Below are 15,562 nucleotides of genomic sequence, written 5' to 3'. Positions count from 1 at the left end.
TTTATTAGTTTAGACACTAATACTAACTTATAGTTAATAATAATAATTATATATATATTTTTTGTTAATCCTCACCTGAGGATATTTTTCCATTGATTTTTTTTTTTTTTTTTTTTTTTTAGATAGAATGGAAGGGAGGAAGGGGGAGGGAGAGACATCGATGTGAGAGAGACACATCGATTAAATGCCTCCCAAACGACCCTGACCAGGGCTGGGGATTGAACCTGCAACTCAGGTACATGTCCTTGACCAGGAATCAAACTCAAGACACTTCAGTCCTGGGACTGACACTCTAACCACTGAGCCAAATACGCCATGGCAGTAACTATACTAATAATTACTTTATTTTATTGATAATGTATTAATACATTATTTTGTATTGTCTACAAATTTAATGAAAGGAAAGCATTTTTTTCTGTTGCCCTAGAAAGATGGTAGAACTAATTATATTAGAAAGTGCTTTTGCTTTGTGGGAAGGTAGGGTAACTTTGGTCAGGATGTAAGGATATTATATTCAAGGAGCTCTTCCTAGGATACACATGCCATCTTTGTGATAGGTAAGGCTATTCCTTTTCTTCAGGGATGAAAATGAGTTCATGTTTTAATTTTATTAAACAACTAATTTCTTTTGTGTTATATAGAAACCACTTTTTAAATGTTTCTTATTTCGCCCTGGCTGGTTTGGCTCAGTGGTTAGAGTATCGGCCCGCAGACCAAAGAGTCGCAGGTTTGATTCCAATCAAGGGCACGTACCTTGGTTGCGGTTCAGTTCCCAACCCTGGTCAGGGTGGTGCAGGGGGCAACCGATTGATGTGTCTTTTCTTACGTTTGTGTTTCTCTCCCTCTCCCTCTCCTCCTCCTACTCTGTCTGAAAATAAATGGAAAAATATCCTCGGGTGAGGATTAAAAACATTTTTTTTTATTTCAAGGATTATATTTATTTTGGTTATTTAGTTTTTTAATATCCTCACCCAAGGACACTTTTTTTTGCATTTTTATCTTCAGATAGAACAGGAGGGAGAGAGAGAGAGAAACATTGATGTGAAAGAGACACATCAAGTGGTTGCCACCCACACAACCCCAACCGGGGCCAGGGCAAACTACAGCTGAGGTACATGCCCTTAGTGGGAACTGAACCCAGGACTCACTAGTCCGTGGGCCGACGCTCCAACTGCTGAGCCAAACCGGCCAGGGCAGTTTTTCTTTTTTCTTGTTTTTTTCTTTTTTTTGTTCAGATAGAGTGGGAGGGAGAGAAAGAGAGAGAAACATTGACATGAATGGGACACATTGAGTGGTTGCCACCCGCACGACCCAGCCAGGGCCGGGGACAAACTGCAACTGAGGTACGTGCTCTTAGTGGGAAGCAAACCCGAGACTCTCTGGTCTGCGGGCCAACACTCTAATCGCTGAGCCAAACCAGCCAGGGCAATTTTGCTTATTTTATTTTTATGCTATACCCATTTATAGTGCTAGGATTTAAAACCAAGTAGTTTTGAGCACATCTACGCAGAAATAGAATCAGGTTGCCTTTTAAAAGTTGATTTTTTACAAGCATTTAAACCATATATATGCTAGGTTTATCCACTAAGTTGACTATATCTCATTTTTATTCAATTTATTAATTGAAAACACTTGTTTGCTCCAGCACCAGTAGTTTATTGTTTTTCTCTCCTTCCTTCCTGACATCCTTACATTTGCGTTTTAGGTCGACATTGATTACAGTCAGAAGGTTGTAGTTTATGATCAAAGCTCCCAGGATGTTGCTTCTCTGTCTTCAGACTGTTTTCTCACTGTACTTCTGGGTAAACTGGAGAAGAGCTTCAGCTCCGTTCACTTGCTTGCAGGTAAGGCCTGTGGTAGGAGTGAAAGGACTCAGAATTTCATTGAGCTCTGTATTTCACAATGAGCTCAAAGTACAATAGATCATCACAATTTAGAGGTTATTGTGTACGACGATTTGTTCTATGGCTGTAACTATTCTGTTGAACTCGAGTACTGTCATCCTTCCACAATAGCCAGTTGAATTTTGACTTAGTTCAAATGCATCTTCACTGGTATTTATTAGCTAGAAGTGCCACATAGATCTGTGTGCCTGTATAGATAGCTCAAAGCCAGCTGCTTCTGCCCAGCAATTTTTCCATTCACCTGTGATCTAAGAACACCAGATGCTCTGCATCTCAGTTCCTGCTCTATTATTTGCCACTCCCTATGGTAAGAACCAGACCAGTATTCCGGTGTCAAACTCTTATTAAACATTTATAGTTAAAGCAGACTCCAGCAGATCACAATTCTTGAACGTTGTGAACAATTTGGAAGGGAGAGAATTTTTGTAGATTATTTCTTCTGATAATTAAGGGGAATATTTTTTAAACTTATTTACCTGTTTTGTTTTTATAACTGAAAGGAAGTCTCTTGTAAATGCCAAGCAACCAGGTGATTTTATAAAGTACGTGGGAAGACTAAATATTTCATACCTGCCCTAAAGGAAAGCAGCATGGGAGTTCTGTCTCATTGAATTCCAAAGCAGAACGTCCATCCTTTGCTTCCCCTGATAAAGCCCTTTCACTCACCTTGGCTTGCGGAGCTGGGAATACAGTTTGACAATGCACAGTAACCTTTAACACAAAGCTGCTGGGTCTGGCAGATTCTGCCACAGTGATAGGCAAGAGTGCTTTTAAAAATGTAACCTAAGAAAAACAAAGTATTAATACTATCATTTCACACCTTTAGTCTTTTGTTACAAGGAGGGTGAAGTGAACTTTATGTTATTGGCAATTTGTTGTTAAAACTGTAAACATTTCAGTTTTCAGAGAGTAATATTAATCAATTGTTCGTGTGTGAACACTGTTAAACTCTGTGCAGGTTTAGATAAGATTTCCGTGTCTCCAGTTCTCTCTCATCAGCCTTTGCTTCAGTTCCCAAAGAACAAGGGTAGTTTCTTGTCTCTTTCAGATCATCTATTGCCACAGCTTTTGTTTATTCTATGATTCTGTCTGATCTCTCTGTTCGTATCCTTAAGTGAAGCCAGTTTTTCTTAGAATGTGGTTTTCAGAATTTTGTACTAAGAATTATAGACTTAGGTTTTGGCTCTTGTTGATAGGCATATTCTTTTACTGGGAGTATTACTGTGTTAAATATAACAACTGTTAGTTGAGTTCCACCAAACCGGGTTGGTGAGTTTAGGAACTCATTTCATGTTTCTTATAGCTACTGTGAAGGACTTTGCCTTGGAATCCTGTTAATGGGACCAGAATTTTCCCCAGAGACAGTACAGCAAGATGTGCTTCGTGGCAAAGTGATTATCCTACTTCCCACCTCGCTCTTCTTTAAGACAGTTTTCCCTATGGGGGGGGGGTGCTCTGACTTGACCCTTGGCCAAGCCGATACTCCCATGGAGGAATGAGCTCATGTTGAATTTCCAGCTCTGGTGTTTTAGTTACTTATATACTCTTTTTCCTTTGACCAAAGAGCACACCTTTGTTACCTGGGATGGTTCTTACCAGTCATGTGTAGTTTTGGGAGGGGCATTTATTGGGCAAGGAAGAAAAAGCACTCAGTCTGATCAGCTAGATCAACCCTAGGGGCACATGGAATAACACACACTGAGTCAGGACTCCTGGCATCTCCACTTCATGCAGGAAATGTTTCCTAGGCCTAAACTCAAGTCCATTGAAGCAGCACCAAGAACCACACTGAATATATTGATAGCACCATATCATCGTCCACACGACGATCCTGTGTTTCCTTTAGCTTAGGCGGTGGCTTCAAGGACTACATTGACTTGTTTGGGAGTTTCTGAGCAGCCAGATCTCTTATGACACCTAAGAGGGGGTTCTGGATGGTTAAGAGTCTTCCCGAACATTCGAAAGGTTCTGACCAATTGGAAATTCTCTCGGTTATGAGTCTGTTCCACAGAGTAGACAGAAAGTAGCCCTGGCAGGTTTGGCTCAGGAGCAGAGTAGACAGAAAGTGGAGTAAGTGGGAGAGAATGCCCAGGAAGGTGTGGCCATCAATTCTTGGCTGCTGTTTTTGCTAAGGTGAAGCTGGTCAGAGAATGTTCCCAGGGATCTGAGAAAGAAGGACATATCCACAAATGTTTCTTAAATATTTTGCTTGGTGGGAGTTGAGGGAATAATCATGGAAAAATACACTAGCTTCTCACAGGTACTACAGGAAATTAAAAGGTCAATAAAGACAGTTTTCCCCACAAAATACCCCTGTTGTTTTTAGCAGTTAGAGATGCTTGTCATCCTCGTGTGGATATGGTAATAGAAAGACAAAGGGGTTTCTTGAAGTAATTTCTCCCTCAGTTTAGCACTTGCAGCTATTCTGTGATTATTCAAGAAGAGAGCCTCTGATACGCGAGATGGTTTTTGTGGTCAGTAAGTATGGAAGTGAAGAATTGTGGCCCAAAGTCCATTCACATTCTCAGGGCTCCTTTACCCAGAGAAAAATGACTTTGGAGAAGGGGGAACAAGAGGACCTACCCAAGAAACTGGATAGAAGCATCATAATGAGCTCTTTCCCTCAAACATGAGGAGACTCAAACTTCCTATAGGACATAGTTACATAGGCACTAAAAATGAAGGCTTGCCCTGGCCAGTTTGGCTCAGTGGTTAGAGTGTCAGCCCGCAGACCAATGAGTCACAGGTTCAATTCCAGTAAAGGGCATGTACCTCAGTTGTGGTTTGTCCCCAGCCTTGGTCGGGGTCATGCAGGAGGCAGCCAATGTGTCTCTCTCACATCGATGTCTCTCTCTCTTTCTCTCTCTCTCTCTCTCTCTCTCTCTCCTTCCCACTCTATCTGACGATAAATAGAAAAATATCCTCAAGTGAGTATTAAAAAAAAGGCTTACTTAAGAGTGGGGGATTGGATTATGGGAGATTGAAATGGAATGCAATACGCTTATTAATTTATTAATATGGACCAGGTCCTGCTTTGAGGGTGGGGCTAGTCTTTCACAGCTGATGATCAGTGAGACTGGATTCCCAAGGCTTCCAGTACTGAAACATAGAACCTGGTTCTGCAATGAACTCTGCCTATATTGCCACACCTTTGGCCCTCCTCAGCCAGGACTTTGACTTGTGCCTGAACAACTTTCCCTTTTTCTGAGCCCAGTGAACATTCTAAAGAAAATTGTTAATTTGATAGTCATATACTATCCTGTCATAATTCTTTCATTTTTATCTGAAAATCTTATTTAACTTTATATTGTCATGTATCTTTTTCCTTTGTTAGCTTAACTCCCCAATGGATTCTCTTTCTATTGAGGACAATGTCTTGTTCATCTTGTGTTCCCCACAAGGCCTAGCACTTCATGACTTTTTAATTTTTAAAAAATTGATTAAAGCGAGAGAGTAAGAAACATTGATTTGTTCTACTTATTTATGTATTCACTGGTTGCTTCTTGTATGCGCCCTAACTGGGGATCAAACCCACAGCCTTGACATACTGGGATGACGCTGTACCCCACTGTGCTTCCCAGCCAGTGCATTTAAGGTTTTAATAAATATTTGATATATAATTAGCTTGCACATAGGTTTATACCACTTATATTTCATACGATTCATTTTATTAGTTTAGACTATAAATGAAATTAATCTGAAAGCAAAATTTGAGATTGTACTGAAATAAATTTCCAAAGTGTTTTTGTTCAGATAGAGCAAGCATATAGCTGCTATGGGAAAAGTATCTAATATGAAAATGTTTCCATCTGAGTAAGTAAATTTAAACATGATTTTAAGATTTAATAAAAATACTCTTGTAATTAAACAGTGCTAATTTGGGCAATCCTTCAATACTGAACTTTGATAAGAGCTAACATCTCTGAAACCTAGCTCTACTCACAGGAGAATACAAGTTCTTGAATCTATTGAAATGAGAATAGTCTAAGTCATTTATATATCTAGTTACATGTAAATTGATTATTCTGTTTAGCTATAAGTCTCCCATTTTTCCAGTTTTTTTAAAAAAATATTTTTTTACTGATTTTAGGGAGAGAGGAAGGGAGAAGGAGACAGATAGAAATATCGATGAGAGAGAACATCGATTGGCTGCCTCCTACACCCCCCCCCCCACTGGGGATCGGGCCCATAATCTGGGCATGTGTCCTGACTGGGAATCTAACCAGCGACCTATTAGTGCATGGGTCAATGCTCAGCCACTGAACCATACCAGCCAGGCCATTTTTCCAGTTTTTAGAAAAATTTCAAAGTCAGTTTTATTATATAAGCTAAGTCAAAGACATATATCTTCTCACAACGATCTTTTTTTTTTTTTTTTTAATCCTCACCTGAGGACATTTTTCCATTTTTTGCTCAGGTAGAGTGGAAGGGAGAGAGAGGAACAGAGAGAGAGAGAAATATCGACATGTAAGGGACACATCGAGTGGCCGCCACCCGCACGACCAACCAGGGCCGGGACAAACTGCAACCGAGGCACGCGCCCTTAGCGGGAACTGAAACCGGGTCTCTCGGGACTGCAGGCCGATGCTCTAACCGCTGAGCCAAACCGGCCAGGGCCTCACAACCATCTTTAAAAACAAGACTTAAGAATTCGAATCAATAGAATGACAGAATGGGTATGACATAAACATTTGTTGCACAGAAATGACTTTAGAACTGAGAATTCTATTGTGAGGCTCATATTAGATAATACATATGAATTGCTATATCAGTAGTCTTTTTTTTTTTTAAAGGAACTGTTATTATGAGTTAAAAAACAAAATAGCTGCCAACATTTACTTATTGATAGCTTTTTTGGTCTTGTTAACCTTCAGAAAATTAGTTCTCTTTAAAAAATAATTTTGTTTCTTGGCCTTTACTTACTTATTATGTATCACTTAAAAAATTTTTTTTCTTTATTGATTTTTTTTTTTTTTTTTTTAGAGAGAGAGGAAGGGAGAGGGAGAGAGAGATAGAAACATCGATGAAAGAGAACATCGATTGGCTGCCTCCTGCATGCTTCCCACTGGGGATAGGGCCCACAACCTGGGCATGTGCCCTGACTAGGGATCGAACCAGCGAGCTGTTGGTGCATGGATCTATGCTCAACCACTAAACCACATCGTCCAGGCTATTATTATGTATCACCTTGTTCTACTTGCCTTTATCTGTTGTATTTCTAAGGATGCCAGATTGAAAATAAAAACAGCAGAAAAAGCGACTGAATTTGCTAACAGAAAAGAGAATAAATGGGCTACTTTAGTAAAAATAAAGACCAACCTATAGATGAAAAATACTGTTCTATTTCTTTCTCTTTCCTTATAACTCAGTAAAAGCAGAAGGGACCCACAACAATTTTTAAAAAAAAATTCTACAGCCCCCATTTCTACCCTGTGATAAGGCACAGGATAACCCCACAACAAAAACTATAAATAAATCACAGATTTCAGCCCTTTCATTTACAAATGAGGAAAATAACAGAGTGACCCTCCCAACCCTCACTGTACTCACTGTGTGCTGAAGACCCATATCCGCAGTAATTCCAGGGTCTTCTGGAATGTCATCAGGAGGCTGGACTGGGGTTCAAGGGTGGCCACTTCAGACCAGGCTTATCCTGAAAGGCTCTTTTTGTGGTGGCTCTCTCTCAGCCTCTATGGATTTCAGAGTCATATTCTGACTTCACATTTTATGGAATGATCAACGTATAAAAATATTCTGTATATAGAAAATTTTCCTTCTTCCCCTCCCCTCCCCTTCCTTCGTGTATAGAGTATTTTAAAGCATTAAGTTATTTTAGCCAGAGGGGATCATCAAATAAAAGTCTGACTACTCTGTTCTATGCTGAAGTATGACTCTGAATAATGCTAGAAGATACCATTTATTAAGCACTTAATATTCGATGCAGTGTTAGGTACAGTACTAAGGGCTTTTATAAACATTTAGTCTCTGAACACAGCTATGGTCTTAGATTAATGTCTGCTATGGTTAAAGGCCAAATACACATTTCTTTGTTTTGAGTTACATTTGCTAAGATAGTTAGAGCTAGGAGTGAACAAAAATATATTTGACTCTTGACACATTTTCAATTTAAAGGGGGTCTGGATTCAGTCAGCAGTTCAAGCTTTGGTTTAATGGAATCAATTACTGTTCTTCCTAATGGAAATATTGTAAAGCTTGATTGTTTTGGTTATAGATTTTACAGTACATGCTATTGTTACCATTAGTTCTGTTTTCTAGTGTGCCATTTCTTCTGTCCCTTCATCTGCAGAAGGAAAATCCTTAATCATTCCATCTCAAATCCTGTTGGTAAAAGAATTATATTAATGGAGTTCAGCAAAACTATTAGTTATTCAGAAATTGGCAGTTCTCGAGTTTAAAGAGCCACAGTGACTGAGACCCACTGAAAACAGACTAAAAACAGGTGCTGTTTTGCCTACTGGTTGCCGTGTATTTGCTGGCTCTGCTCTGAGCTTCGTTTGCATGAGGTTATCCAAATTGGATCATCTTTTCTCCAATTGCTACCTGCCAGTGTGTGATAAGCTAGTTTATGTCATTTCCCAACTACCAGTGGCTGACATAATGCCTGAGGCTGTGTCTTTTTAAAAAATGGACTGCAGACCAAACTAAAGATAGTTCCTCAGTTCCTCATCTGATACTTTGCACAAGGAAAATAAAAACACCCTCAATGACAATGGTGACTTCAGCCTTCCCTTGCCCCAGTTGTGTCATCTGTGTGCTCTGGAGAAACGCCAGGTCTGGACTTTTTCATTCAGTCAGACTCTCAGTATTTGATGGGCACTCTTGTGGTTGGGCCCAGGGCTGGGCTTGGGGTGGGGAGAGGTAAAGGGGTGATACTAGAAAAGCAAAAGGCTTGCCCCTGCTCTTAAGAGCCTAGCAGATTAATTTTGGGTAAACAACTAAGTGGATGAAACAGAGAAGTATGTGACCATGTGCTAAACTGTGTGATGTGTTGATAAGGGATGACTAGGTGTAGTCTGCAGAAGTCAGTGAAGATTTGATTACAGCAGAGAAATTTTATTTGAACCTTGAAAGACAAGTAAGATTTGGGTGAAGAGGGTCCTTGGCATTCTAACTGAGGGAAGAAACATGATTGAAAATGTCAGGAATGAACATAAATTGTAGGGGAAGCAAGAGACTAGAGTGGAGATTTTTGTGAGGGGAAGAAATGGGAATTGAAAGAAAATGAAATCAAATTATGCAAGCCCTTGTGCTGGCCAGTGTGGCTCAGTGATTGGAGCGTTGGTCTGAGGACCAAAGGGTCAAGGGCATGTACCTGGGTCGTGGGTTTCATCCCCAGCCCTGGTCGGGGTCTTGTGAGAGGCAACCAGTCACTGCATCTCTTTCACATTGATATCTCTCTCTCTCTCTCTCTCTCTCTCCCCCCCCACCCTCCTTCCCTTCCACTCTCTCTAAAAATCAGTGGAGAAATATCCTCGGGTGAGGATTAACACACTCACAAATTATGCAAGACTTTTAAACCAGAAGGACAGATTTGTATTTTGTTGTGGTGGGCATTGTGAGCCACTGGCGATTTTTCTGCAACGCCCGTCACCTCTCCATTGCCACATCTTTCTTCTAACCTCTGCTCTTCTGCTACCCACTAAGTGAAGCCAACATCACCCTTCTTCAGATTGCTCCAGGAGCCTCTTAACTGGTCTCACATCTTCTGTCTAGCCACCTTTCCATTACATACACTGTAGCCAAAGTTATATTTTTGTTTTATATTTTTAATGTAATCCTAATTATATCACTCTCCAGTTTAATATGCATCAGTGCTCCTAGGATAAATTCTAAAATCCTTAACTGACTCATAGGCCCTGCAGTGGCTGACACTTGCCTAACTTCATCTAATGCTACTTTAAGTTCTCAGTTTGTTTATTCTAGCTCCTTAGGCCTATCTCAGTGGCTCAAAGCCTGCAGCATTGATCTCTTTAGACCTCTCCCCCACTCACCTTGGTGTCTCCTGCTGGATTCATTGAGGTTGTCAAGCCTTCCCTTGCTATCAGGCAAAGTTGGTTTCTGCTGTTACATACACTCCTTTGGCCACCTACCATAATTAGTTAATTATTCATCCAATTATTTGGTTAACGTGTATCCCATTAAGTGGACAATTCCAGAGAGGGCCTCTGTTTTGGTTACCACTGTCCCCTTCACTTAGCACTGTGTCTGGCTCACAGTAGGTGCTCATTAAATGTCTCTTTGAACCTATGTGTGAACCTTATGGATGGGTACAGCCAACTTCCTCACTGCTCCATGAAGTTACTGGGAAAGTGTGCAGCTGGCCAGAGAGGAGGACTGCTGATAGAGTGGAATACATGAAAGTGGTCTCACGGGAGAGCCTGCTACGGGGTAGGTTAGACAGCTTTGAGCTTCACATAGAACGGCCTGAGAAATGAGCTGTACGGTGATTCAGGGAGAGTTTACAAGTTAGTCAAACTTGATACTTAAGAGTCATTCTCCAGAGAATATTCCTTTTTCCTGTTAACTCCTAGCATTATCTCCAGATTGACAGTTACATGTCATTGCACCCTTTGATGGTCACTGGGGACATATCCAGCAGCCACTTCATCCTCATCTGGAGTGACTGTCTACTTAGTTTCTTCAGGGATGTGCCTCTGATTCCCTGAGCCATGGAGGTGTTACTGGATTCTCTAGATTTAGGAGAATCAGAGAAAATTTTTCTTTGTCCACCTCTCATGTAAAGTTCCCTGGATAAGGCAGGAGCACACTGAGGATGTGTGCCAAAAAATGTTTTTCTTGCCCTGGGCCGCCTCACCTCTCTCACTCTGAGAGGCTCCTAGGGCATTGTGGTTTAGGAATAGGAAGCAGATTCTGGGCCCCCACCCATACCCACATAGCTTTCAGCTTTGAATGGAATCAGGAAATCCTTTTGAACACCAAAAATATACAAGACTTATGTCCATCAACAGCTATTCATTGTAACAAGGAAGGATTCAATAAATACTTAATGAATTCTAATTATGTGCCAAACAGCTGAGGTGATTACAAAGGAGTGTGAGACATGATTCTTATCCACAAGGAATTCACAATGTATTATAGCTGGAGAAATAAGAAGTCACAACACACAAAGATATAATTCACAGTACCAGGTCAATGGTAAATACTCATTGCTAGATGATTTTCTAGAAGTCCTAAGTTGGCAAGGCCATGCACTCACTTAGTGGTCAGGGAGGTTTCTTTTTAATGCAGCAGAATAGAAAAACTATCTTAGAACAACTCACATAGTAAGCAAAGATTGTATCCTGAAACTTGTTTCAGTGGTGAATGTATGTAGGTGTTCAGAAGGTTTTAATGAAAAATGTATTTTATTGGTCATAGTGAAAAATGGAATATACTGCTGTAGGAGAGGTGTGACTTACGTGTGCCTATGCTTTGGGAGGAAATACAAAATGCATCAGAAGGACTGAATTGCCAAAGGCAAGGGGAAATTCAGTTGGCCAATAGATTAGGAAGGGTCTTGAATGCTTTACTAAGAATTTTGGTCTTTATTCTGTTTGTGAGCAGAGAATACATTAAAACTTTATTATAGGATTCTTAATCTGGCAGCAGAGTGGAAACAGGCTGGGAAAACAACAAGGGGCTCAGAGAAAGCTGTTACCGAATTATCTAAGAACGAGGTGCAAACATCAAGGACTAGGATGGTGGCAGGAAAGTGCAAAGGAAAGGACAGCTGGAAGGGACGGGGAGAATGGTGCTGACGCGAAAGGGATGCAGCATGGAAGAGATGTGGCTTTGTATTTATTTCAAAAGCATCCATAAACCTTATAGTAAATGACCGAAGAGGGTGAAAATGTTAGATTGGAGTTTGGGGCATGAAGCCCAAAAATGCAAACTTGGAAATCTTTGATTTTCAGGTGAAAATGAGCAAGTGTGATCTTCTAAAAAACGTCCTCCTTCCATGCTGAGGCCTTCTATATCCTTCCTTCTCAGGAAGTCCCAGCTCTTTGCTTGGCTGTTGTCTCCTTTGTGTAAAGTCACTAGAGAAAACCAGTCAGTGAACCTGGCTCTCCTACTTGATTTTTTTTTTTAATCCTCACCTGAGGACATTTTTCCATTTTTTGTTCAGATAGAGTGGAAAGGAGAGAGGAAGAGAGAGAGAGAAAAACGTCAACGTGAAAGGGACACATCAAGTGGCTGCTTCCCGCACAACCCAACCAGGGCCGGGGACAAACTGCAACCGAAGCACATGCCCTTCGCGGGAACCAAACCCCGGTCTCTCTGGACCGCAGGCCGATGCTCTAACTGCTGAGCCAAATCAGCGGGGCCTACTTGTTGATTTTATTCAGTGGTAAATTCTGGGCGTATTCCTGTTCCTTTCAATTGGTTATTTTGGTTGCATTCTTCAGACCAATCTTTGTTTGAGAGCATTTATTAAGAGTACGACGTGTGTGTGTGTGTGTGTGTGTGTGTGTGTGTGTGTGTGTGTGTAGAAATTTCTGGGCATAGTTATTATGTATTGCCAATTTGAAATGTCAGTAAAATAGTAAAAATATCCCTACATTTTCTGAGAACTCTTTACTAAATGACACTTCTGGATGTTTCCAGTTGCATTGATCTAGATGTTCTCTTGAGGAATAATAAGATCTAGATGATATAAATCACAGGAGATTATAAGTTGCATTAGTTAGTATTTAATGATTGTTTTGTGATAGTACTTTGAAATTTTTAATTCATTTGTTGTATATATGATAATTGTGTTAATTCAAAAATTAGATTAGATGAAATTTACCATTCCCCAACTCTGCCAGGTGACAGAGTTGTATAATATGGAGTGAGCTTTTTGGAGGTGTTATTTATGGGACATGTTTAAGGAGATAGAGGCTACTTAATAGACTTCCTGGAGGGTCTCTACAGAAATATCTGTTCACTTTCCTCTCAAGTGGATGGAATAAGAGTTTAAAATTAATGCTTAATATCATTTGGGATTTTTCTGTTCAGTTCTGCTTATTGATTCAGTACTGCTCAAAGGAGAGTTGAATAGATAGAACATAGAAGGAGTGCTGCTGATGCTACTGAGAAAAACATGCCATGCTCTCTACCCTTCTAGAAATGATTTATCAAACCTCTGTAGCTTGACTTACCCAGGACAACCTATATGCATTGCACAGTTACATATTTTTGTTTGCTTTCTTTGGGGGTACAAATTTATGTTGCCTTTATTTTTGTTTTCATTTTATTTAAATTAGTTTCAACTCTCCATGTATACAGTCTGCTGACCCTGGAAGAATTGTAACCAAATTTTAGTCTGTTTTTATGTAGCTAAAGAACAAAGTTGCCTGAATCAGTCACTTCAGACTAAAACAGAAAATAATTACTCTTAATAATTAAAACACTTTATTGTGAAATATATACTTCATTCAGCATTTCAGTTTTTAATATTAGGGTTATCTCCTTTGTGCAGTAGCAAAACAGATTTTTATTTTCAGTATGGAGAGAACTATACTTTTTTCTACAGGTGCAGGTATACTCACTTAAATCCTCCATACTTTCTAGAATAAGTAAATGAATGAGCTACATTTATGTCACAAAAAGTGAGTCTTTGTTTTATAAAAGGATTCAATGACATGAGATCTATATTTAAAAACTATGAAACTTGCACTGACCGGTTTGCTAAATGGTTAGAGCATTGGCCCACAGACCAGAGAGACCTGGGTTCGGTTCCCACTAAGGGCATGTACCTCGGTTGCAGTTTGTCCCCCACCCTGGTTGGGGTTGTGTGGGTGGCAGCCAGTCAGTGTGTCTTTATTGCATCGATGTTTCTCTCTCTCTCTCTCTTCCTCCCTCCCTCACTCCCGCTCTATCTGAAGATAAATGCAAAAATGTCCTTGGATGAGGATAAAAAAAACTATGAAACTATAAATTATGTGAAAATTATTTAATATACAGAAATTAAATTTGTAATTGATTTTTTTAGAAAAATGTCTTTCATAACAGCTTTGTATAAATACTATTTCTGTATAGAGCTATGGAATCCATTCACAAAATGGGAAGGAGTTGCCTTTTATTCTTCATTCCCACTTTGGGCTGCTCTGTGCCTCTCTGAACTGAAGCTGAAATGGAAAAGTCCTGTTTCTCCCTGCAGGGAACCATCTGTAATGCAGTGAAATTAATTTTTATCTCTAGTTTAAAAGGATAGGGGTCCTTTTTCAGAATTTGGAACTTAATTGTCACTAGGTTGTAGTAACGTGCTACTTTTGTTTATTATGTAAATATTTTTTCATTTTAAGAAGAAATGTGATTTATAACTGATTGCAAGGGTCAGAGGGAAGAGAAAAGAGTGACTTATTGGGATTGTTTAGTAGAATTGTGATGATAAGTATTTTATTTTAGTTGGAAGATTTTTTTCTTCTGAAAATTGAATGTTGTTCACGTTGGCTTTTACAGAAAATGGTGTTTATGATTGGAATTGTGAGGGAGGTACACTTAAGGGAAGAAATTTTTCTTGGATGAATTAGAATAAAGTAATAACTTATAAATGCCTTAAAGCCAAATGAAATGCTTTCTCTGTCCAAAGTAATGTATGTTTTTATTTATAAATTTGCCTGCTACTGGTTGGATTTGGGGTAGACTAATCAACAGAAATGTGGACTTTGACATTGGAGTTTGTCTGCCTGTCCATCCAAATCTATAGAGGCCGAATGTGTGTGCACATCTCTCTGCCAGGCCCCATCTGCACTTCTCCATAGGCCAGGGGTGTCTGTGTATGTGTCTTCCTTCCTATGAGCAAATACTTCTAGTATAATGGGGAATAGCAACTACAGCTGTTCCTAGATTCGGGTCTCTCTTAGGGGAGCATGTGTGGGTTATATGACTTTTTATATTCTACATTCCCAGATGATAAACAGCATAAAATCCATTTATAGGAGAAACTTGGCAAGATCAGATGGCGAATCAAGTCCTTTGAACAACTTTAAGAAAATATTTTTAAACTTTTTCAAGAAGCTTATCAGTTTTTCGGTACTGCTCTTCACAGTAAACAAAGGAGGATAATGAACTGATGTTGTGTCTTCCTGTAATGTAACAGTGGAGTGTGTGGGAGAGCCTAGAGCTGTGATCGGGAGGGATAAGATGACTCGTTGTTGTGTCAGCCATTGGTAACAAGAGTTTTACATAAACAAATTGTACTTTTCTTCTTACATTCAGTTTGTAAGAGGAAGAGGAACATTTTAGACATATTTCAAAACTGGGTTGCTGATGAGGCCACAGATAGTTTTTCCAGGGTTTGGGGAAATCAGGCAGTGTCTCATCTGTTGTTAATGAAACGAAACGGGTCACTGGAGTACAATGAATGAAAGGTCAGTGAATGGAAAAACTGTCAATGAAGGAGATGTCAGCAGAGTGGAACCTTGTCCTAGATAAAGATCAGGGGGAGTGTGCCCTTGGGCCTAGGTCGAGTTTTCTGCAAGTGACCAGGAGCCATGGTTTGGGACATTTCAAAGCGGACTGAACACTATAGGAATGCTCTGGTTTTAATGAAATCGGTTAAATATTTTAAGGCTGTTCCAGTTTGTACTGGAGATTAGTTGAAAAGATTTGTAAAAAAGAGGCTTCTTTTTATTTTATAGTGTGTTTAACAA

The 15,562-nt window shown here is 39.7% G+C and overlaps 1 protein-coding gene across 6 annotated transcripts in view; it reads left to right on the top strand.

The window, feature by feature from the left end:
- Positions 1-15,562, top strand: part of DUSP16 (dual specificity phosphatase 16) — a 95,427-nt gene that overhangs the window by 56,924 nt on the left and 22,941 nt on the right. For all 6 annotated transcript variants that reach the window (XM_036250690.1, XM_036250688.1, XM_036250689.1 and 3 more), the window contains one exon: positions 1,706-1,844. In XM_036250690.1, the coding sequence (XP_036106583.1) occupies positions 1,706-1,844 (139 nt within the window). The remainder of the gene's footprint in view (positions 1-1,705; positions 1,845-15,562) is intronic.

This window comes from Molossus molossus, unplaced genomic scaffold (genome assembly GCF_014108415.1).
Source record: "Molossus molossus isolate mMolMol1 unplaced genomic scaffold, mMolMol1.p scaffold_m16_p_10, whole genome shotgun sequence".
NCBI classification, from domain to species: domain Eukaryota; kingdom Metazoa; phylum Chordata; class Mammalia; order Chiroptera; family Molossidae; genus Molossus; species Molossus molossus.
Note: the sequence above shows the minus strand (reverse complement) of the source record. Positions and strands in the feature narration are given on the sequence as shown.